This window comes from Venturia canescens, chromosome 10 (assembly GCF_019457755.1).
Source record: "Venturia canescens isolate UGA chromosome 10, ASM1945775v1, whole genome shotgun sequence".
Lineage (NCBI taxonomy): Eukaryota > Metazoa > Arthropoda > Insecta > Hymenoptera > Ichneumonidae > Venturia > Venturia canescens.
Window position 1 is genome coordinate 17,771,546 of NC_057430.1, and position 21,576 is coordinate 17,793,121.

A 21,576-nucleotide genomic window follows, 5' to 3' on the forward strand; every position below is an offset into this window, starting at 1 on the left:
TCCGGATGCAGCAGGCTGCCAATGTCAAGGATCGTATCGTCGTAAACCCTCGTATTTTCAGGCACTGTGATATAACGTGCTATAATATGAATATTGAATAGTCCAAGTAATCTGCTATTTTGAAAACGAATTTCCTAACTAAACGTGTTTAAACTTCATAAACTTGGGAAGGCATAGCGGAACAATACTCATCGGAATTTTCCTCCGCGAGGATTATTCACATTTCAAAGAAAAAAAATGCAAGAAACTCGTGACTTGGATCTGCTACGAAAACTTTTTTTAATGATCATGGAAATCTTTTCATGTTCAAAATCGGTTCGGATATTTTTAGAAATTGACCTTAATTCCTGGCACGTTCATGGGCTCATTTACATAAAACTTGGAGTGCACTTCCGTGAAGAGAAAAAATATAAATGATACATTTACATTTTTATGTGTCATGATACATTAATGTTTGCAAATTTTTTCAACTGGGAAACAATACGTTACCTTAAGGATTCAGATGAAATTGTTTTTTTTTTATTTTTTCGACATTTTCAACAATTTGTTGACAAATAAATTTCCAATTGTTGAGAAAAATTATTGGTGATTCCACGAAAAAAGCGAAAATTTCATCTCTCATGATATTCATCGTCGTTGTACTCAGTTTGGCAAAGATGAGGAAAAGAATTCTAAAAAGGATTTGTTCAATATCTCGAAAAATATCAAAATGCGCTAAACATCCTTTGAAGGGAAATCATAAGATATTCGAACAAAACTGTGTGCTAAATGTTATCTCGGGATTCGGTTACCACTTTTCAGAAGTTCATCCCTAATGGCCGCATTTAAAAAATTGTATTATAAAAAAAATTAAAGCACAGCTGATCCAATTTTGTTCTAATGAAATTTTCAGATTCCAATGCAAGCAATGTCTTTCAAAATGAAAAAAAGTTGGTTCAATATAAACCTTTTTTCAGTCGAAAAGAAATGAATTTCAACACTTTTATTTTGACAGCAGTCCTTAGTAAAGGATAGATGCATACTGTGAAGAAAAGAATCGTTCTGAACGTACATAATACGATCTTTGAAGATGATTTCAGGGGAAGCTCAGCTCTAATACATTGAAGAAAGACAGACAGGAACAAGAAAATAACGAAAAAGAAATGAGTAACTGAAAAAACCATGTACCCCATGATTTCCAATAACTTTTTATTTTTTTGATTTACCGGATGCGTGAATTTGTTCCAACTTAGTTGTTGCTTTTTTTCCTGTTTATTTTAAATTTAAGGAAACAGCGTATAGTATTTACATTGATGCAGAAGTATCTGAAACCGAGAATTTATCTGCTAGTGCAACAGTGAATAATAACAAAAGGATTCAAACAGGGGAATTTAATGTTTAGATGTTATTCAATTGAAACCGGCATCACTTTCCACTTCGTTCCCCTTTTTGTTTCTATCTTGTTTATCTTCTTTTCTTTCTCGAGTCTCGACGTTCGCGTTATTGTAAAATTATTTCTATTCAACTGTTCCAAACAATCGACTAGCTCGTGGGGCGTTTAACAGTGTTTTTCTTAGACAGGAGGTTTCTTGATCAATTTAAACCATTGGCCGCACTCGCAGCGCCTAGGGCAACCTGAATGAAGCCACATCCAGGTGATGGACGTTGCATCTTCCTCGCAAACACAGCCGATAAGTCGACTTTCGAAGGCACTCGGTACCAGATTCGGGTCATCTTTTGTGCCAGTGCCATGCTTGATCGTTTTCAGGTTGAAGGGATCCTAAACGTCAATGGAGATGGAGAAATAAACAAAGTGCAGAGACAATAAAGGAGAACTTCTTAAAAGATTAAATATTGAAATAGAATATTCATTTTTCATGATGTTGAGTGTAAGGGTTTTTTTTTTCGAAAATAATCGTTACTCACATCGTTGCCGGCTTGAATAGCTAGAAGCTCTCGCTTTTCTATACCAGTTGCCAATTCCAGAGGGTCCGGAAGCGCTGTTATAAAATTCACCTTTCGTCAAAATCTGATATTGATTGGGAGGGGGTAAAAAGGAGTTGACACCCGTATATACATTTTTTTGGGTTATTTCGAGAGAGGCCATCGGCAGAATCGAGATTTGATCGATTTATGAATTACATAATGTAGAGAACATGAGCATTTGTGAATGAAGAATAAGTTTTTGACACACAAATCTGCGATGTTCCTCACTCGAATTATCACGCAAGAACTTCAAAACTGCTTTGTTTAATTACTTTTTCTTTGAACTCTCACTGCGCTACAGTGAAGCGGACGACGAATTGCTTGGAAAACCATTCGTCTGCACAACGAAGCCATTTTGCGAACAAAATTTGTATCAGGCTGCTCTCTGCTTCTTCTGCTCACCTACGGCCTCTGCTTTTGTGTCTCTTCTCTCATGGACACGAAAATGTGGAGAGACTCTCAGAATGGCCAACCTTTTATTCTCTAGCGTCTCTAGATGACTTGTCGTGCTCAAAAATTTATACAGTCATCATATAAGTTCTCATTTTCCTCACCCAATGTCGCTCGTGTTGTTTTCATTATTCTTCATCAAAATTGACCCAATTTTTGGTCGATACAGATAAATAAACTATGAAACAATAAACTAGGCAAAAATTAAATCAATAATAAATATTATATGCAAGTAGAATGAATATAAGATAAATTAATCGTTTTTAGTGTGGAAAGCCGCCGCTGTTTTGCCGATTGCTTGTTTTTTAAAGAGTACTTTTGCGATGCAAGCGATTGCGTGGTACTCTTGAACGACACAGGAATAGCAACCTAGCGCCGAATTTATAGTCTCTGCAATATCTCCGGCGCGAGATTTAAACTATGCTTGAACGACCGTCTGAAGTATTTTTTTTGAGTCTCAATTCATTTTCTTTCGAGTTCATGGGCTGGGCATTATTACTTTTTCAAAGGAGAATTGTCACCAAGAAGATAATCGGTACCACAGTGTTCTATTCCATGTATATATTGGTTACGCCGACGTTACCGCGCAACAGTACACGCTGCACCTAATTTCCAGTTTCTTAGATATCACGTATCGCGTCGTCAGTTACCGGCAGTCTTTTGGCGCGAAAGGATGTGTTGTTTTCCTACTGTCATGCTTGCTAGTCTCGCGACGTGTTATTCACATGTGATTTGACTTTTTTACTTTATCTAACCCTTATCACGTCTTGAAACAATTAAAACTCACGAGCCACGTGTCAAGTGTTGTTTAATGCCCCAATTAGAATTACACCTAAAAACGTTAGAATTGAACTATATTCTCAACGTTTCGAGACGTTATATCATTAACGATAGGCTGGATATTCCGAAAATAAAAAGCGGTAAGACTATAAAATTTTTCAATAACGTATTCGGTGTAATGTATTTTATTTTCCTACGTTCATCTCGTCCTACGCTCTTTCTTTGGTTTATTGGGAAAGTAATGAAGCAACAACGAGTTATCTCACGTTTCGCAAACTTTATTGAACGTCTTATTCAAACGATGCAATAATTGATAGTTATCTTGACAATAATGTATCTCTCGAAAGAACTTAAATCGACAACATTCAATTACAACGCAGGAAGCATCGAACCGCTATACGATCGATGGACAAAATTTTGCAGCATATCTTGAGTGTGTTTTCTGTGTAGATGCGGATAGATTGTGGAGCGTGCGAGTAATTTGCATATCGTCGGAAATAGTATTAAAGGGCAGACGTTATTCTTCTCTACACTACTTCATTTTGTTTGCCTTCTTTCCCTGATAGTTGATTTGGGAATGTCTTTGGGAGAAGTTGAAATTTAAATGCATCTTGAGACAAATGGCTTGTACAGGGAAATTGATCAGCAGAGGCCACCTTCGTAGTCATCCTCATCCTCTGGTTTTGTTTCTTCAGGGCTCTCAGCCGATGCCGCAGCCATTTCTTGCTCTTCCTCATCTTCGTATTTCTCAGGTACCCTACGCGTTGGAGTATCTGGGATAACCTCAGCCGCTGCTGCTTCTTCCTTGCCCTCATCAGACCTCTGGAAAAAAAAAACAATTAGAAAAGATTTATAGCTATTTCTTTATTTCCAACTTAACGTAGAGAACCAGAATCAACGACGTAATTACATGATTGACTTCTGCCTCTACGGTAGCTTGGCCAGAAAGATTATTTGTGTTTGGCGATACATAAGTCGCAGCTGCATTTGCTCTAACACCAACCGGTGGAATAGCATATTCCTGTGTCGTTGGTAACGGCAGTCCTCTTGCGAGCTTGGCATACTCTACGTCCATGTGCTTGATGAAGGGACTGTTGAGCGCGGTTCTAGCCATATTTGCATCCTCATTGTCATAAGCCTGCAACAGCATCTCCAGAGTCTGGATCTCCGCTACTTCGCAGTAGTTCCCCCATTCTTTGAATGCTTTTTCAGCAGCAACTTGATCACCCCTAGCCAATTGGACCAACACTAGAACCACTGCCAAACGACCGACAGATGGGGCGTGCTCTATTGCCTGGTGCATTCCAATTTCTCTCCTTATTGCATCTGCCGCCTGGTCGTACATCTTTAATTTCACCATGATGCGAGCCACTTTGCTCATGTATTCAGCTGCTTGGCGAGGGCTGTCCTCTCCCTCAAAAGATTGAATGAAAAAAAGTTTAAATGCTTTTATTTGCACCTGTATGCTTTGTCTGTAGCTGACTTAAGGATTGTATCTATTAGAAGATGGAATTTTTCTCAAATTACCATAACTATTTCAGCAGCTCTCTGAAAGAGTGGAAGTGCACCCTCTGGATCGGTACTCTCTATCATTTTACCAGCCTTGTCCAACACAGTTGCTCCGGATTCGGGTGAACCGTGTTGCTGATAGAGAGAACACGAAGAGTGAGCCAGTTTAGGGATTTCTGCCATATCTCCAGTGTCCCTGCATATTAGCAGCACTTGTTCCAGATTCCTGCAAAAAAAGGTAAAAATTTTTCTCAATAAATCAATTATCGCTTGATATGTGAGGTCAACATTAAAAAATTTCGAGGTATTTAATTCATGTGAAATATTCGTATTTCCAAATATATTTTTAATAAATAAATCAAACTTACTTGGCAGCATGAAACCATCTGTAATTAAGGTTGAGGAAAATTTTCTTTAGCCTGATTAATTATACCTGATTAATAAATTGATACTATTTGTGGATCAGAATGAGACAGTTGTAGACTAAAAGGATACGATCTGTTCTGCTTATAACAATCGGCTGCTTTGAGCAGAGCATCCTTGCATTGCTTGTAAGATTTTGCTATACGGAAGCAAGTAGCAGCATGAGTGTATTCATCCGCTGCTACTTCAAAATCTGGCCTCCATTTCAGTAGAGTAGTTTTTAAACTGAAAACAAAATTTTCACGCATCTATTCAGTTGTCTGTTCATTGTTTTGGTTTTAGAATTTTTTTTTGTCTGTCTTATGTTTGTGGTCAGTTTCTATGAAAACTTATTCAATGAGTGGCTCGATTCATTGCAACTAAACACAGATCACTTAAAAAGAAAAGCCTATTTGAATTAAGTGAGTGGAATGAAATAAAAAAAAATATTTTCGGTCGGGAATTCGACCTGGTTTTTTAATTAAAATCCATTCCAAAAAGTAGCCTGGTATTACACTTCAATATGCACTTTTTATTTCCATTACGATGAATCGTAATCTTCAATGGAATACGATTTGAAAATAGAAATCGACGAAACAATGAGGAAAAAGGTCACGGTGGTACGCGCAGTTATGGAATGAAAAAACTAAAGAGGTGTCTTCTTTTAACGACGAAATGAAAAATACTCTCACACCTTTTTTCTGCCTGCCTTATGTGCGCATTCCCCTCTTCGATCTTTGACATTTTTCTCCGAATGTTGACAGACTATTTAATATATTTCAGCGCGCGTCAAAAACAGTGTCGTTGCTCGACGTGCTCGGTACGTTAAGCAAGTGATAAAATCAATTGACAATTGTCTCTTGCTCAGCTGTTAATTCACCAAGTGCAAACAGAGTGCAGACGACGTATGGGACGAACTGTCAGAATTTTACGCGTGTGTGTGTGTTCTGCGACACCGTGACCCGCAGTAGCTCCTAGCCACCATTCGTCCTGTAAGTGGTGCAATCTTATCTTTTGGTAGAGCTTCAGAAGTTCCTAGAACTGGGTTTCCGGTGGCGCTACGTTTATTTTCCATCGCTTTCCCTTTCCCCCAATCCGTTCTTCAAGGGGCCGCGTTTACGTTCCTGCGATGCGCCGATGCGCGGTACGATTGAAAATCTACGCGGGACGCCAGTATTCGTTCATCCGATTCATTGATCAGTCTTTTGTTTATGCAACAAACCGGCTCAACGTGATCTTTCATTTAGAGAAAATCCTCGATATTATTCGTCATATCAGAAATAATCAATCGATCAACAATCACTACATCAAACGATCGTAAGTGTGTGTGTCAGTTTTCAAACTGTACACTTCTAATTATCACCGTTGAGTAACATAACCTTGAATTACAAATAATTGACAAACATCGAATATTTTCAAATGTTGATTAGAAGCCATCTGAAAAATGAAACGTTCATAAAAAATGAGAGTTCAAAACAATTTTTCTCACGAAAGTTTTGTGAGTAACTTATCGAAAATCAATTATGAGTAAATGTACAAAGAAATTTGCATATTTTGTGACACTTGTTTGAACTTGCTACATCAAACCTGATAAGTTTAACATCTGTAATTTTCATTTGAAAATTAATTGGAAACTGAAAATAAATCAGATGGCGGAACGACTCGAAGATCTCAACCTACCCAATGCGGTAGTCACAAGAATAGTGAAAGAGGCCCTGCCGGATGGTGTTACGATTGGCAAAGAAGCCAGAGTTGCAGTGGCCAAAGCTGCTTCTATATTCATTCTGTACCTCACCTCAGCCGCCAATACAATTGCCAAAAAAGGTAATCGCAAAACAATATCTGGTGCGGATGTCATACAAGCCATGGAAGAAATTGAGTTTGAACAGTTTGTCACTCCGCTTAAAGATGCCTTGGAAACGTTCAAGAAATCCCAGAAAGAAAAGAAAGATGCGACGACTAAAAGAAAACAGCAAAGGAAGGATGAGGATGGAAACGAAGTTGCGGAGGATGAATAAAAATTCCATTTTTATCTTAGGTTTTTATATTGTTTCTATTATAATAACTGTGTTAGGTCTATTGTTAAGTAATAAAATGTTGTACGTTTTTTTTCTCTTTTTTCATTTTTTAAATTATATCTGTATTTTTATACAATGTAAAGTGGGATGGCTTCAATGTCAACATAAAAATGTACAATATAAGACTAGAAGGAGGCCCTTGGCGTCGAATTGCTTTTTGCAATACATAACAAATTGAATAAAAATAACTCTTCGAACATATTGATTTTTTCTTCTTGAAACAATTATTGGCCTTCATATTCTCGAGAATCCTCTAAAGGGGTTTCTCTTTTTGATTGTTTTCAAGGCCTTGCTCTTGGGTTGGGAAGCTTGCTTGGCAAGTCATTCAGGATCTCCTACTTCAATGGTTTATAAATAAAATTTCTGATTGTAGTAATTGGAATAATCATAAACGTAAAATTTGTTTGCTCGTATAGTGTCGATATCCATTGATGACGTCGTTGAGTATTGTTGTCGATGTGAAATTCTATTTTGAGGGCTTTTTAAAATTCAACAAGTGCAAAAAAGCACATCGTGAGATAATTTGATCCGATAAAATGTGGGATATTGAGGCATTTCGTACAGACGTAAATCCGATCTGAGATACGAAGCTCGAGCACACTGTGCTTATTCCAATAATTAACAAACTTTTAATAGTCAAACGTGTATATGTAAAAAAATTTGAGACTTCAAATTGCCTGTACTTTGCGCTGTATCAGGCCACGGCACATTGGACATTCGGTTGTTACTTTGCTGGAACATGCGGCGCAACAACACAGGTGTCCGCATGGAAGAAATATCACTTCGCACTGAAAAATAAAAAACAACAGGCGAAATAGTTATCCGATGTGATTATATTTGACGAGATGATGTAATTCTAAAATATTCAATATCGAATCTTTGGACTTTTCCTAATTTCATCTTATCAGACTTTTGTTTTCAGCACTTTACGGACTTGAAATAATCTCAGAGTCACAGTGATGTACTTACGTGCGAATCAAGACAGACAACGCACTCGGTTGTACTTATACTCGGAATGGTCGTAGGTTCGTGCGTTTTAGAACTTGTACAAGGCTCATCAGATGGGGCTGACGGATAAACGGGCGATCCTAGAAGATCGATAGGCGCTGATGGATCAATCGGCGATTCGCCTAATTTTTTCTCAGCTAGATAATTCTCCACTGCCAATTTGATAGCTGCACGGTCCTTTTCACAGTGAATTCCGATCTTGACGGCAGAATGAATTCTTCATTAGTAACGAATCGTCAATGGCTGCATTTTTCAATGTCAGAGAAAAGCTTCCCGTTAAATTACCGATTGCAGTCTTTCATCGTCCAAATCTTGCATCAGCGAAGGCAATGTCACGAGAAAAGGCAAACAATGCAGCGCGCCTGCAATCGCTACATGACGTACTAACGTTGGCTCGAGACCCTCCAAAAGACCCTTTGGTCTTGCTTCCATCAAAGATTGATATTGCATCAACCAGAACAAACTGTTTCTTCTTGTGCTCTGTGAAAAGGAACAAAAAGTTCTTCACGTTTCACGAGCTCTAAAAATCTATTCGAAAAAAGTTACGTACATCAACGTTTCTCTGTTCTTCGATTTGCTGAATCGTTTCCAACAGTTGTTTCCTTCGTTTTTCTTGTTGATCCAATAAATCGACGAGAATGGCGCTCAACGTGACACGCTTATCAGCCAAATCATTCTGTAAAACGATTCGAAGCGGCTATCAGATTTTCCCCGAATCAACGAGAATAAAAATAGTTTTTCTCCATCAAATATGGTTGTTCTTACTATTTGCTGATTGATTTCGAATTTCTTCCGCTCAAGCTCGATACTGGTTAGTGCAGCCAATTGGGATTGTACCAAAGTCACTTGTTGCACGATACTCCAGGATCGAGCGTCGCTTCTCTCGAGCAGTGCAGCCACAGCTGCTCTTTGCAAAACTTCGTCCTTTCGTAGTCGGTTGACCAAATCTTCTTGACTCCTTTTTTGGTCCCTCACCACTTCAGCCAGGTGATGATTGTTTCTTACCTCTCTGAAATAACGTTCCACTTTGTCATTCAATTGGTTTTTTCAAAAGCCTATCAGAATTCTTGGTCGTGCGAAATTTTGATTTGAGTAAAGTTCCTTGTACTGACAATTCCAGTAACGATTGTGCGTTACAATCACGAAATTTGGTGTACTCGTCGATTTTCCTTTCCGTTAAGAGTTCCTCCCCCAGTAGTTCCTCCATGGCAACTGGCAACAGGCACGATAGTTTTTTTATTTGACTCTATTTTAGTAAATTTCTGCAATCATTTTTTTCAACTTACGTAAAGTTTCTTTCGTGCGAAGATTAAATTGCTCGGTATGACACTGCGACAATATTCTCATCTCTTCCAATTTTTCTTGTTCAAGCAGCTCAGCTTGGGTCTGTCTTTCCTCTTCGCTGCTTCGTAGAAATTCCGTTATAACGTGATCTGCTTCTTTCTCAGCTGTACAATAATTCGATAATGATTTTTTAAGGATTTCGTTTTTCTCTCCATTTTCAAAGACCTCGAAGGAGTCAATGGTTTAATAATTATTCCTCACCGTTATAAATAAATGAGAGAAGTCTCGCACGGTTGAGATCTCTCTCCTGTTGTACTTTTTCGATTTCTTGTTCAAGTTGTGTCTGTTGCTGGACCAAATCGTCTAGAAGCTGAATATGACATTTTTTAAAAATTGATTATAACACATAATATTATCAACACCTGAATAATTGTTAAAATTGGTTACTTTTTTTCGATGACCTTTGAGCACGGACTGCAACTCGAGTTCATACTCTTGTTGCTCCTTAATATTTTTTTCAACCTCGAGAAGAGCATTCTGTCGCATTTCCTATAAAGACAAATTTCGTTTGAGTTATTTTTTCTCTCGTCACTTTAATTTCTGGATTATTTTCGAATGAATTAGACCGTCCCTTCGATGAGCATAGATGATTTTGATGAGATGAAACGACGTGGTGAATGATGAAAATGGGAGTACGAAAAAAATTGCCATTTTGCAGAACGCAGAAAAAATATATGGTAGGGAAAATAAAAGATGAATAATAGTGGCGGGTCCACGTGCCTTTTCTTTTTCTAGCCTCGTTAAGGTTGCCTAGAAAAACAAAAACAAAAACTATGAAAATAATGCTTGGAACCAAAAAGAATTGGTGAAAAAAATAAATGAAGAAAAGTAAAAAAAATTAGATGGCATAGAAACTATTGGTTTAGGAGAAATTAGGGACCTGAACGATCGAATCCTTGTTCAATCTTCGTGCTTGGTCCTCCTGTTCATCCACATTCAAGACCGATTCTTCTTCTTTTTTATATTTTTCTGGAGCATATTCGATTCCACACTCGTGGGCTAAAAAGGCTACAATGACTATTGTACCACCCAAAAGAATGTCTTTGGGCGGATAGCTGAGGTTATCCAATCCTTCTAAATTGATTTCCTTCAATGATTGGGCCTGTCCCAAAGTCATTGGTAACTTTTGCACAGCCTCATTTCTGCTAATATCCAAGATGCTCAGCTTCTTTAACATTCCCATACTGTCCGGCAATCCTTTCAGTTTGTTCTTTGCAACATTGAGAATTGTCAGATTTTCCAAATCTCCCAATTCTGCAGGCAACTTGCGTATATTATTATCCTGTATATAGAGCTCCTGAAAAATGGAGAATAATAAACACACTTTTCTTTCATCAAGTTGCTTCATTCTAAAAATCATTTTAATTTTTGTCTTATCAAGATTGATTTATTTATTGTTCACACTATGTCGATGGATCGTCATGAATTTTTTTCAATTGATAAGAATTATCTATCCGAAGCATTATCAATAACAATGGAACATTACCTTGAGTGATACGAGATGAACAATTTCGGTTGGCAAATTTGTAAATTCATTATTGCGTAGGTCTAATACAGTTAAGAGCGAGAGATCGCTCAAGGCACCTCCGCCCAATAGAGTCGTCAGTCTGTTGCATTGCATCAACAATACCCTCTTTCGGAAAACTTTGCATAACGAATAGATTCCTGAGGGTACTTGTTTCAATGAACAATCCGAAATGTCAAATACTGGTTCTGGGTTTTCTCGAGCCTAGCTCATGAGATAAAAAACAAATGAAAGTGTTGAGAACATGACAATGAGTGATACTGGCAGTGATAATAACAATGATGCTTGATAGTTTAAAAAGCAAACATAACGTTGCTATGTTTGAAGTAGCGATCAATTATCGAGTGACGTACCAAGTACAATTTATGTTCGAGACGTGCCTTGTAGTCGACATTAACCTTGCCTCGATGTTTTTTTGTGAATGACATTATTGATGTACCGTCATGACAGCAGCGACGAGTCGCTCGTGTCATTGCACCTCAAACTCGTCATAAATTTGATTTTTTTTTTCTCAAGTACGCTCCATTTATGCTCGATATAAACTTTTTATTTCAATGTCAATAAAAAAAGAAACAAAAGTAATTCGTCAACCTCATTGCCGAGTATTGCCGCGGTCGCCGTGTGATTCGTTGCGAAACACTCAGGAGCCTCGTAGCAACTGATCATCATGGTCACGGCTTTGACGTCATTATACCGAGGAGTTTAGGATTTCGATTTACCAACAGAGTCGTGAATAATCTTATGCAGTATAGTTGACTTGTTCCGCTCGTCCGACGGCGCTGGGTCCCCTTATTTTGCCCATGGTCCTCATGGTATTCCGAATGAGAACTGAACACAAAATTTTACAGAAACATCGAAAAAAAACAAGTTTTTCTAATCCGATGTTTCGATCGTATGCAAAATTGCGTTCTTCTAGACACATCTACCGCGTCTCGGCAGACACTTTAATTATTGCGATTTATTTTTCTAACAAAACGTGACAACTCTTTATTGCATTAAACACTTAAAAAAAAATTGTACAATTTTTTATTCGCAAAGGAAATGCGGTCTAAGAAATGTTCAATCTAGAGTCGCGGCAGCGACTCTGAGACAAGTACATTTATGTTATGACGAGTTTACATTATTGTTGACTATGAGTTAAAATACTCACAATTATAACAGGGTTCATATTACGGGCAGTAGTTTTTTTTTTATTACCATACTAATTTTTAATCGGTCAATTAGAAGCATTATTTCATTTCGGTTTTCCACGAATATCTCGTGGATTAAAAAAATGATTTTTTCACGGCACTAAAGTTTATTATCGATGTCATCTACGACTGTCGCGAGCTTCGCTAGCTCGTCTCTTTTCGGCGTAATCGGTATTCCGTAGGTGTCAGCATACCTCTGAAATACGATCAAATGGGAATTTACATATATTTTCAATAACATCATGCTCGATCAGTAGAGTTATTTTTCCATAATTTTTCAAATGCCAGACTTTCCAAAACTCCCAACCTAAGAACTGTGTCGAAGGAAACGCAGACTCCTTTGTCGCACATTCGTCTGTAAAGATGCCAGCACTCTTTTTCTTTCGTCGTTTGAAACGTCGGCTCTGCCGATTCTCCGTCGAGATCGTCGGCCTCGGCCTCGGTCTCGGTTTTCGATATTACCGCAATTTCCGACAGCTGCTTATCAATTGTTTCACAATAATCACAATATGAATTTGTGACCAATATTCGTGTGGTAAGATAATTGACAACAATCAACGTTAAATATAAGGTAAGTAAAACAATAATAAAAAAACCCATGAAATGGGAGAGCGGTAAGAAAGATGTAGCATCATAACCTAAATTACCTTTGAGACGGAAGCATGCAATAAAATCGAGGTCGGTTGATGCACCGGTAAAATTTTTCCAACGTGTTCGGGTATTCTGGTTCTCGGTGGAGCTTCCCTCGTGTCCTGCATCGTCGGCGGTTTATCGACATCACTGAAAGGCGATTGGATGAATATTCATATTTTTCGTGTTTCCGAGCGTATGCATATTCATAAAAGGGTAATATTGTGTACTCGATCTGCTTGCGGGGGGACGTTTGAGAGGGTGGTAAAAAAAAAGATGTACAAATAGATCAATAGATGTATCGTATGTTGTGATATCGATGTCGAAGCCAATACCATATCCGGTCAGGCACACGATGGCACCGGCGCCTTGGCCTTCTTTTCTTTTTACCTCCCTCCCTTCTCTCTTGCTCTCGCGCTCTTTCTACCACGGTAACCCTTCGTTCCTGGTCTCTTCTCTCTTATTCTCGATATCATAAGTACCAAAGAAATCGAAGTTATTTTTTTTTCTTCCATATTCGTGCCTGACGCGAATCCGTGTGTAAAATTCTATTCTCTGCTTCTTTTTCTCCCTCCTCCTCCTATTCTTGTTCTCTTGTCACGGTCACACAATATATTGAATGCAAATTGAGATTTGAATGTTCTATACGCTATTCGACAAGAAACTCGTGTGTATCGCACGTAAACCTCGAATACTCGAGTCTCATCGATCCTTCGGAATAAATTTTCAGTCGAAATACGAATACAAGTGTACGATTATATCAATATCCCATATCTCTATCCAATCCACGATTTCTGTTCTTTGCAGCGCATCGAGCACGACTATTAATCTCAATTACTAGGTCAAAGGGATATCGTGTAGAAGGCCTAGGAACGATCCGAGATCGCCTCGACTCGACTCAATTGTGACAATTCATTGACTCTTATTGATGCTCAAAGCGGTCGTGAAGTTAATTTCGTCACAATTTTGAAAATTCTTCCTCCGTCTCTGATTTACTTTACTGTATTTTTTATTGTTTAATTTATCAGCATTCGACGTTTGGGAAACTTACTCGATTCGTGGCTGAGGCGTGCTTTTTGTTCTCAACAATTTTCTTTTCTTGTCCGATCGAAGATCACCGATGGGAACGATGAGGCACCTTTTCTCACGATCGGTCAACGATATTTCTGATATCTCTTGCGTCTCGTAGCGTTGACGAGCGGCTGTAACGTTGGCCACACTTAACGCGGGAACGTTCGCTCGCCAAGTTCTCGCTTCTTCCGCAGTTGGCAACGCGCTACCGGTCACACGACCGACTTGTACGCTCTGCGGACGAATCCTCGCAGTTCTTGTCTTATCGGAATCATCTTCGACGTCGATCGAGTCTTGTTGAAACGACACTGAAAAAGAAGGAAGGAAAATAATAAAGCCAAATGTACATTCGGCGTGTGAATTTCTCAACGATTAATGTAACAGACGGATTCGGACTAAAAGTCTTCGGGAGAGTGAAATTCAATAAAACGCAACGACGAAGCTGTTTGTATACAAAGACGACGTTTATGGTTTTTGTTCTTTCAGATCGATGCTCGCGATGCACCGTTTTCAGTGAGTCGACTCGTACATCCCTCGAAAATATATAATATTGTCGAATGAGTGTAATCGTACGCTGAATGAAACAATTGGCGGGAAGTTTGCGTGAATCGTATACACCTCGGCGAATCCACGTGTATTCCAGGAATGCGGTGTTCGCGTGTCGCGTCTTTTCTAATTAACCACGCTCGAGCATTACAGAGTTCGTTCATGTGTGTTTACGGAGGCGAATCTGTCTGTCTTTTGTGTGTTTATCGTGTTGTGTAGTACCCATTACAGTTATAAACTAGGATCGTTAAAAATTCCTTCGTAAAAGAGAAGAAAAATAAAAAGGCTGAAGTCGTAAAAAAGGAAAAGTAAAGTGTAACTCACCGGATTTGATGGGTCTTCGGACGATGGAATTGAGTGAACAGCACGTACTAACGTTGCTCTTGATAATGGGTGTAGTTGGTAAATTGCTTCGTAATTGGCTAATTAATTTGTCGTCCCGAGGTGAGTTGTCCTCGATTTCGGTGTCGCTATCGGCGTCACTGACGAGGGAGACCATCGTAATGACTTCGCCATTTTTGCCTTCGGCGTTTCCGATTTTCGGGCGTCCAGCAGCTTCGCTTTCTTTGCCTGCCGAGCTGTTGCTTCTTTTTTTCGGGTTTTTCGTGCGTCTTTTGGTGGGCGCCGATTTGACAGGTCGTGCAACAATTCCGTTGAGCCTCGTGTCCTCCGCGTTATTGTTTCCCGCGTTTTCTGTTTCCGGCTTGAAGATTCTCGGTGCTTCGATGACGATGTTGACCTGAGTTCTGTTGGTCGATGGACCGACGCTGCTGGCTCGTCTCTGTGGCGGAGCTGAGTTCGTACGTCGATTTTTCGTGTCGTTTGTTGCGATCTGAATTGGAACTTCTTTCCTCGTTTGTGCGATGTCCGGCGTTGTCGCTGCCGGGGTTTCGACGACCGGTTGTGAGAAAGCCGCGTTCGTGCCGTTTCGAAAACTCGCACGTTTGCTTTTGGCGGCTTCGACCGAGGGTCCGGGTGACACCGGCTTTTCCACTCGCGTCTTTTCCGTCGATCTCTTTTCGACCAATTTCTCCGAAGGTTTGTCCGCCATTTTTTTCTGCTCATTCGTATTATCTATACGCTCGGGAAGGCGCGTGGGACTGCTGGGATCAGGACTGCTGGAGTTCGAGAGCCTCGAGTCGCTGCGTTCCTCCGTCGTTCCTTGCGCCAGGAACACATCGATGTTTGATTTATTGGCCTCCCGTTGTTTCCACGCTAATCGTAATCGTTCAGCGAGTTCTTGACGCGAATACAACAACGTGCTTCCGGCATTATTATTATTATTATTATTGCCGCCGCTGTTATTGCTGGTACGATTAATTATTCGAGGCTGTCGAGAATTTGGCAACGCTCTTGATTTGCCCGTCACGATCTGACAGGCCACGACCTCCACTCGACCTCCTTCCGTTGCAGGATTATTATTTTCCGCCCTGGTGACAGGAGCGAGTCCCTGCTCGTCGGTGCCCCAAGCTATCCGCACCTCCCGAGGCCTCTCCGTCTCGGCGGAGTCCCTCTCGCCGATCCCATAGGATCGATCCTCCTCCGCCGATCTCTGACGTCTCATCTGACTGTTCAAATGATGAGGATGATGATGAAGATGATGATGGTGATGGTGATGATGATGCCGCCGGGACATTTGCTGCAGCGAGTGCTGACGCACCGGACCGCTGCCGCGTCTCTGGCAACTCGTCATTTTAGCCCAATTTACAATCAACCGTTTATCCCCTCAACGCTCATTCACCGCCATTTCCGTAAGTTACATTATCATTATTTTCTTCTCCTGGACCATTTACTTTTTCATCCTCGAGCAATTCAACTTTTATCTTTTCATTCGTATTTTCATATTATCACCGTTGAAATAAAAATTGACTGTTTATCTTCGTTCCAGATACGTAGCGTGATCGTCGTTCGGATAACGCCCACGCGTTTTCCTCACCGAGGCTCACGACCCTTTCTACCGGGAACAATGAACCTCGTCTTCTGGCGCGTTCGGTACGCTCTTCCTCCGGGTGATTCTTCCTCGACGTCGAGCCGTCGGCGCTGGCACACGCCGACTGACTGACTCCATCCGAAATACGCCGACCCTGCGCCCCTTCGCCGTCTCTCAACCCGGTTGTTTGTACTCGAGGGGGAATACTCATTTTCAACCCCCCACATATTTCGTAAAAGCGCCTCGTGCATACACCTGTATACGAGCTCAATAACACAGGAGGTTTTACAAACTCGACTATAAACTCCGGCAGTCACCAGCTGTTATTGATCAAAAGTTTGCCTATCATCTGACAGCTTGTTGTCCGCAGTTACCATGGCGCTTCAGCACGACCCGATCATTCGAATCGTACATGGGCTCGCTCTCGCCCGATTCCCTTTCTCCCGAATTTCCCTCTCTTATTCCTCGCTCCTCTCTCTCTCTCTGTCTCCCTCTGCTCTTCCGCTACAGGAGAGAACAATCCCCTCAACGATCCCTTGCCAAACTTTAAATGGATAACTTTTAACTTGTCCCTTCCTTTCCTCTTCTCCCCGTATATATTCTCACACTTGCCTCCAATTCGCGAGTGAATATTCGCAAAGTTACATCGACAAACTCGATGCTCTAGAACGCCCAACGTGCACAGCCCTTAATTGCCGTTGCTTATCTGACGGATCGGCCGGGGGCAAAGAGGCACCCCGACCACCGACCATCGTGCCAAATGACTCAGCAAACTTTGATTTTTTTCCCTCGATCATTATTCCAACCCGCCCGCGCTTGTATTCATCCTCCAATTTAATTAGATTTCTCATTTTTTATTTCCTCATTCAACTTGTTTGCGTTTCGCTGATTGACTCGTTGGCCTATTCGTAATTCGATATTTGTACCGCTGCAGTATTCGAACGATCGTACGATGGACTTTGAATACCGAAAAGCATTACTCAACCTTCCTCTCGAGGCTGTTGTATTAGGTCGTACTATCACTAACTGGTACTTGCTTTCTTCCCTCCTTGGACAGAGCTCCGAATCTCTTTGGAGCGCCCCCGGTGTGTTAAATTTCGACCCCGTTCAATAAAACCATTTTTTCTTCGTGTCTAGATGAAATCGTGCATTTTTTGTTCCAGAAAAATGTCTTCGTCGGTCAACGGCACTGGGTTCGAGCGGAACTTGATGGACGATTCGGACTCGGAGTCAGATTCGTGTGAGCAGCCTTTTCTCGCGTCGCTATTAGAAGTCGATACCAAAGGGGCTCATCTCGATGCTGTGAGACTCAATATGTTGAGTTCTCTGGCAGCTCTGAGTACCGAAACACTGAGGGATCAAAAATTCCTGGACTCTCTTCCTCTGGCCAGTAAACTTCTGATAGAGGTAATTAAGGAGTTCGAGGTTATTGAAATTTGGATGAACTGTTAATGAAAAAAATAATTGACGAAATTTTTCGTTTTCAGTGTTTGCAAGAAACGGAAACGAATCTCAGCGATTCGACCAATCCATCATCGCTCGAAGATCTTGAAACGAAGATTAAATTGTGGCAGAAGTCTTTGGAGCCGTGGCACGAATACTTGAAAAAGTTGAAGAATCTTGGAACGGTTCCATGCGAATGTTTGGAAAAACTGTTGAATTCTTTGCCCTCCTTCATTCAGGCTGTTTTTTTACACTGCAAAAGAAGGTGTCTCGAATATTTGTATGCCTCTCTTTCATCCCGATACTTTATTCGTTCCCCGCACTTACATCGCAATTTATTTTCAGCCACGATTTATACGGCCGACATTTTGGTGCACTAAGATCGCAACTGACGGATCTCTATCGACAAACAGGCCTTGTCCTTACAGATTTTTTCTCCCTCATTGATGTTTACGTCAATTTTGACAACAGAGAAGAGACCGAAAAAAACGTACTTAAAACTGGTGAGTATTTTTGCATCAGTCAGAGTTTTATCGATTTTTTTATTTTCATTCCCTTATCAAAACTGCTTTTTATAGTTCTGAAGAAAATAGGCGACATTGCCGCCGTCTGTGATGGCGTGAACCTCAAGATGCTTATGAACACGTGGAAGATTTTCGCCAAGTTAGCCACCATCTACGAATCCCAGGTGAAGAAATCCTCGTCGACCGACGTTGTGACGAGCCGCTACGTCAACATTGCCAAAGACATTCATACTCTTTTGCACGTTACGCTAAGGGTAATAACAATGAATTGTGATTCGAGGAAAAGTTGCTCTCAAAAGCTTCACAGTCGATATTCCAAGCAACCTATCGATTCGAGTAGTTTTAAAGAAAATAATTGATTTTGAGTTGCTTTGATTAGAAATGTTGCTTGAAAACGTTGGGAAAGCGTGATTCACAAAAGTGATTATGGATACTTTTCCACTTTTAATTTTTCGTTCTATTCCAAGAAAAGAATGTGATTATTCGTTTCATTTATTTGGCCAGGAGAGACAGGACACAAACTACGAGAGAGCCATTAAGTTTGCTGGATTGCTGTTGAAAATTCTCGGCAGACTTTGCACTCTTTATCGCGGATATTGTGGAAACGAAGTTTGCTACATTCTCGTTCAACTGCTCGCCAAGTTATACAGGTTCGCGAAACTTTTGCATCGCTCTTCAGTTCTTTTCTTCTTGTCTAAGCCTCCTTGCTAATTTCCGTGTTTTTTTTTCTCCTTCTCAACTTTTTTCCCCTTTGTTCGCTACTTGCGGCGCTCTTTGCATGACTATTTTGAGACTTCTTATGAACGAAATTTCAATATGCAAGGTACACGCCACCTTACCCATCTCAACATTTCGTCATCTCTGAGCCTTCGAGCGTTTCCCGCTATTCGGAGACTCACATTGTTCCCGCTGCGGCCGAATTGGTGAATATTCTACTCGGGGAAAAAGAATTTCCAAAAGTAAGTAGCGTGCACGATCAATTTGATCTCGTTCAATTCACTCGAATATTCGTTCCGCTTCTTATGAATGAAATTCCAGGCTTTTTTTCTCTTTGGCAAATCCGAAGTCGAAGATCGAATTTGCTATCATTTATTGACACTGAGTATTATCGAGGAGTTGATCAAAGACATGGGAGTAAATTCCCGTGGGCCCTGGCTGCAAAGGGACGAAAATATAGTCAACCTGACTCTGAGCAACGTTGATCGATGCTGCCCCGAATTTCTGATGGGTCGAATACGAGTTCCAGTTCGCACTGTTTCGATTTTCGGAGACATCGAAGATTTGGGACTTTACGAAACGAGCTTGAAACTCTTGTGTCATTTTGTCTCAGGAGTTTCCTGCGATTATTTTTCCGTGGTCGAAATGAGCCTTTTGGAGCATCTCGTCAACGGTGAATTGTGGAGTTGTCTGCTCAGCTGCGATGTATGGTCGTTTTTAGCAGCGTAAGAATTGGCCTTTTCTTGTTCAAACAATTTTATAAATATTTTTTTCTCATTCTATTGAACTAAAATTGGAATGATTTTTTCTTTCTCTGTAGTAATTCTTCGGCGGAATGGTGTTACGAGTGTGTCTCCTGTTTTCTAAAAGTGCTAAAACTTCTCAGATCGAGAGACAAGAGCCAGGAATTTGGAGTGATAAGCAATTTGATTGGAAGGCTGTATAAATTATTGCCGGAGCAGATGAAAGATTCAATTTTCAGGGAGATCGAAGACTACGGTGACAGACGTCTTCTCGAACCCTTTCGAAAGTCTTTAACTCCTTCAAATCAGCAACATTTACGTCAACGTTCCTCGTTCGATGGGAGGGATGATCTGGAACAGATTTTCGATGATTTTTGTCGCTCGCCCTCCGCCACTAAATGGACTCGACTTGTTTGTAGAAATTGTGTCACGTTTCTTAGAGTTTTCAATCTTTAATGAGGAAAACCCTCGAATAAAATTCCCAAGAAAAACCCATCTTTGATCATCGATCGCATTTATGTTTCGTAGTCCTCGAGGTTGGCTTCGATCGGGGCTGTGCCGAATGACGGGATCACGACTGTAGCTGTGCTTCCGGGTATTTGGAGTTTTCTTGCCTCGAGAATTCCCAGAAGCGAAGGGACTGTACGGGAAATGTTGTTCGAACTTGTCTCACTTTTATTGGATTGTTCAGCGCCCGATTCTACGGATAATTCACGCGATGATCTTCACGCTGCTTCGGTAATTTCATTTTCAATCCATCGACATAATAAATTTTCTAAAAATTTATTGCTACTCTCCGAATCACTAATAAAATAATTTTTTTCCGCTCTGATCCTTCTACATTAATGAAGAAAATTTCTTATCAACAGATTTACCGCAGCATGCTCGAGATCGTAAATCATTTGCCTTCCCAGCATCGCCTCAAAATCAACGTGTTTTTGAGGGAAAATCTGGAGTCTCGGATCAACAATAGTGGGAAAGAAAGTCTTGGAGCGGTAACAGATTTATTTTGCCGTTTAATCGACGACGACGATCCTTGCGTTCGACAAGAATTCTTCGAAACTTATACCGAGCTTATCGTCAACGTCGCAAGCCCAAAACTGTTCGACGCACTTTCGATTGGTATCAACCGTTTGCCACGCGTTTGCAGGCAAATGCAGCTATATCTGTCGAATGAAAAAATTCACGATTTTTCGAAACATTCGTCGGTGGAAAATTATCTTGAGAAATTGTCAGTTTCAACGAGCAATGATTCTTCAAAATGGCACAAATGTTATCAACCCGATTTTTCACATCCTGTCGAAAAACGAGCCAGACTTGATTCCAAAACCCTCGAAGAACGCGTTGATAACATTTGTAAAGAAATCGAATATATTACGGAGAGAAAAAACGAGCTGAGCGACTCGACGTTGGAGAAGTTGCGTCCGGTTTTTTTAAAATTCTTCCAAACCGATTGATCTTTTTTAGCATAAAGAATGGAGCTATATTTTCTTCATTAAATATTTCCTATTTTTTTTGCATAATACACTTGAATTTTTTTTCACTCCTGTCCCTACTCTTATTGCCTTTATAAAAATCTTTATTTAGAGCTTAATCGTTTCGGAAACATTAGGCGATATTAAGGAGTACTTTATAAAGAAACGAAATAATTTTTTTTCATGGTTCATATTCAGAACTTATTTCTGCCGAATAGAAGTTTATGGTGCTGCGTAACTCATATC

General features: G+C 40.3%; 6 protein-coding genes across 12 annotated transcripts; 2 read left to right on the forward strand and 4 right to left on the reverse strand.

Annotated features, from left to right (window-relative positions):
- Positions 1 to 1,171: 1,171 nt before the first annotated feature.
- On the reverse strand, positions 1,172 to 2,414 carry LOC122417200 (cytochrome c oxidase subunit 5B, mitochondrial-like). The gene is made up of 3 exons (XM_043430528.1): positions 2,238 to 2,414; positions 1,906 to 1,979; positions 1,172 to 1,759 (listed from the first exon to the last, which is right to left on the reverse strand). Exons 1-3 carry the CDS (start codon positions 2,317 to 2,319, stop codon positions 1,553 to 1,555), a joined length of 363 nt encoding a protein of 120 aa, XP_043286463.1. The 5' UTR covers positions 2,320 to 2,414; the 3' UTR covers positions 1,172 to 1,552.
- Positions 2,415 to 3,457: 1,043 nt separating this feature from the next.
- LOC122417014 (gamma-soluble NSF attachment protein-like) lies at positions 3,458 to 6,016 on the reverse strand. Of its 2 annotated transcripts, none has more exons than XM_043430218.1 (6): positions 5,801 to 6,016; positions 5,200 to 5,352; positions 5,073 to 5,090; positions 4,723 to 4,930; positions 4,199 to 4,609; positions 3,458 to 4,017 (listed from the first exon to the last, which is right to left on the reverse strand). In XM_043430218.1, the coding sequence occupies exons 1-6, from the start codon at positions 5,848 to 5,850 to the stop codon at positions 3,838 to 3,840; spliced, it is 1,020 nt and encodes a 339-aa protein (XP_043286153.1). In that variant the 5' UTR covers positions 5,851 to 6,016; the 3' UTR covers positions 3,458 to 3,837. The 2 variants fall into 2 exon arrangements, with proteins under 2 accessions (XP_043286153.1, XP_043286151.1); XM_043430216.1 differs by having other exon boundaries at positions 4,106 to 4,609; positions 5,801 to 6,014.
- LOC122417011 (uncharacterized) lies at positions 4,810 to 21,378 on the forward strand. 5 transcript variants are annotated; one of them, XM_043430209.1, is made up of 12 exons: positions 14,144 to 14,465; positions 17,486 to 17,513; positions 17,592 to 17,835; positions 17,916 to 18,136; positions 18,217 to 18,374; positions 18,450 to 18,649; positions 18,900 to 19,045; positions 19,219 to 19,354; positions 19,434 to 19,837; positions 19,933 to 20,266; positions 20,384 to 20,593; positions 20,725 to 21,378. In XM_043430209.1, the coding sequence occupies exons 1-12, from the start codon at positions 14,294 to 14,296 to the stop codon at positions 21,310 to 21,312; spliced, it is 2,841 nt and encodes a 946-aa protein (XP_043286144.1). In that variant the 5' UTR covers positions 14,144 to 14,293; the 3' UTR covers positions 21,313 to 21,378. The 5 variants fall into 5 exon arrangements, with proteins under 5 accessions (XP_043286146.1, XP_043286144.1, XP_043286145.1 ...); XM_043430211.1 differs by lacking the exons at positions 14,144 to 14,465; positions 17,486 to 17,513 and adding an exon at positions 4,810 to 4,942; XM_043430210.1 differs by lacking the exon at positions 17,486 to 17,513 and having other exon boundaries at positions 14,146 to 14,465.
- Chrac-14 (DNA polymerase epsilon subunit 3 Chrac-14) lies at positions 6,221 to 7,385 on the forward strand. The gene is made up of 2 exons (XM_043430219.1): positions 6,221 to 6,423; positions 6,756 to 7,385. Exon 2 carries the CDS (start codon positions 6,756 to 6,758, stop codon positions 7,122 to 7,124), a length of 369 nt encoding a protein of 122 aa, XP_043286154.1. The 5' UTR covers positions 6,221 to 6,423; the 3' UTR covers positions 7,125 to 7,385.
- LOC122417012 (E3 ubiquitin-protein ligase LRSAM1-like) lies at positions 7,141 to 11,726 on the reverse strand. 2 transcript variants are annotated; one of them, XM_043430213.1, is made up of 13 exons: positions 11,415 to 11,726; positions 11,023 to 11,265; positions 10,417 to 10,833; positions 10,257 to 10,286; positions 9,924 to 10,025; positions 9,738 to 9,846; positions 9,479 to 9,640; positions 9,305 to 9,404; positions 8,958 to 9,201; positions 8,743 to 8,868; positions 8,478 to 8,672; positions 8,154 to 8,390; positions 7,141 to 7,972 (listed from the first exon to the last, which is right to left on the reverse strand). In XM_043430213.1, exons 1-13 carry the CDS (start codon positions 11,532 to 11,534, stop codon positions 7,853 to 7,855), a joined length of 2,205 nt encoding a protein of 734 aa, XP_043286148.1. In that variant the 5' UTR covers positions 11,535 to 11,726; the 3' UTR covers positions 7,141 to 7,852. The 2 variants fall into 2 exon arrangements, with proteins under 2 accessions (XP_043286148.1, XP_043286149.1); XM_043430214.1 differs by lacking the exon at positions 10,257 to 10,286.
- Positions 12,034 to 16,527, reverse strand: LOC122417013 (probable serine/threonine-protein kinase dyrk2). The gene is made up of 5 exons (XM_043430215.1): positions 14,823 to 16,527; positions 13,933 to 14,260; positions 12,899 to 13,031; positions 12,559 to 12,728; positions 12,034 to 12,447 (listed from the first exon to the last, which is right to left on the reverse strand). The coding sequence occupies exons 1-5, from the start codon at positions 16,189 to 16,191 to the stop codon at positions 12,396 to 12,398; spliced, it is 2,052 nt and encodes a 683-aa protein (XP_043286150.1). The 5' UTR covers positions 16,192 to 16,527; the 3' UTR covers positions 12,034 to 12,395.
- Positions 21,379 to 21,576: the final 198 nt, after the last annotated feature.

Excerpts from the sequence above, each read along its gene's own strand:
- LOC122417013 (XM_043430215.1), bottom strand. The coding sequence starts at position 16,191 with ATGACGAGTTGCCAGAGACGCGGCAGCGGTCCGGTGCGTCAGCACTCG. Across the intron at positions 13,032-13,932 it reads ACGCCTCAGCCACGAATCGA|TGATGTCGATAAACCGCCGA; the intron begins GTAAGTTTCCCA and ends ATCGCCTTTCAG. Across the intron at positions 12,729-12,898 it reads TGCATGCTTCCGTCTCAAAG|CTGTCGGAAATTGCGGTAAT; the intron begins GTAATTTAGGTT and ends ATTGATAAGCAG.
- Chrac-14 (XM_043430219.1), top strand. The coding sequence starts at position 6,756 with ATGGCGGAACGACTCGAAGATCTCAACCTACCCAATGCGGTAGTCACA.
- LOC122417014 (XM_043430216.1), bottom strand. The coding sequence starts at position 5,850 with ATGTCAAAGATCGAAGAGGGGAATGCGCACATAAGGCAGGCAGAAAAA. Across the intron at positions 5,353-5,800 it reads ATAAGGCAGGCAGAAAAAAG|TTTAAAAACTACTCTACTGA; the intron begins GTGTGAGAGTAT and ends TTTTGTTTTCAG. Across the intron at positions 4,610-4,722 it reads GAGCTGCTGAAATAGTTATG|GGAGAGGACAGCCCTCGCCA; the intron begins GTAATTTGAGAA and ends CAATCTTTTGAG.
- LOC122417011 (XM_043430209.1), top strand. The coding sequence starts at position 14,294 with ATGTACATTCGGCGTGTGAATTTCTCAACGATTAATGTAACAGACGGA. Across the intron at positions 14,466-17,485 it reads CTCGCGATGCACCGTTTTCA|AGCTCCGAATCTCTTTGGAG; the intron begins GTGAGTCGACTC and ends CTCCTTGGACAG. Across the intron at positions 18,375-18,449 it reads AAAAAACGTACTTAAAACTG|TTCTGAAGAAAATAGGCGAC; the intron begins GTGAGTATTTTT and ends TGCTTTTTATAG.
- LOC122417200 (XM_043430528.1), bottom strand. The coding sequence starts at position 2,319 with ATGGCTTCGTTGTGCAGACGAATGGTTTTCCAAGCAATTCGTCGTCCG. Across the intron at positions 1,980-2,237 it reads AGTGAGAGTTCAAAGAAAAA|CGCTTCCGGACCCTCTGGAA; the intron begins GTAATTAAACAA and ends ATTTTATAACAG. Across the intron at positions 1,760-1,905 it reads CTATTCAAGCCGGCAACGAT|GATCCCTTCAACCTGAAAAC; the intron begins GTGAGTAACGAT and ends ATTGACGTTTAG.
- LOC122417012 (XM_043430213.1), bottom strand. The coding sequence starts at position 11,534 with ATGACACGAGCGACTCGTCGCTGCTGTCATGACGGTACATCAATAATG. Across the intron at positions 10,287-10,416 it reads ACAAGGATTCGATCGTTCAG|GCAACCTTAACGAGGCTAGA; the intron begins GTCCCTAATTTC and ends TTGTTTTTCTAG. Across the intron at positions 7,973-8,153 it reads TTGTCTGTCTTGATTCGCAC|TGCGAAGTGATATTTCTTCC; the intron begins GTAAGTACATCA and ends TTTATTTTTCAG.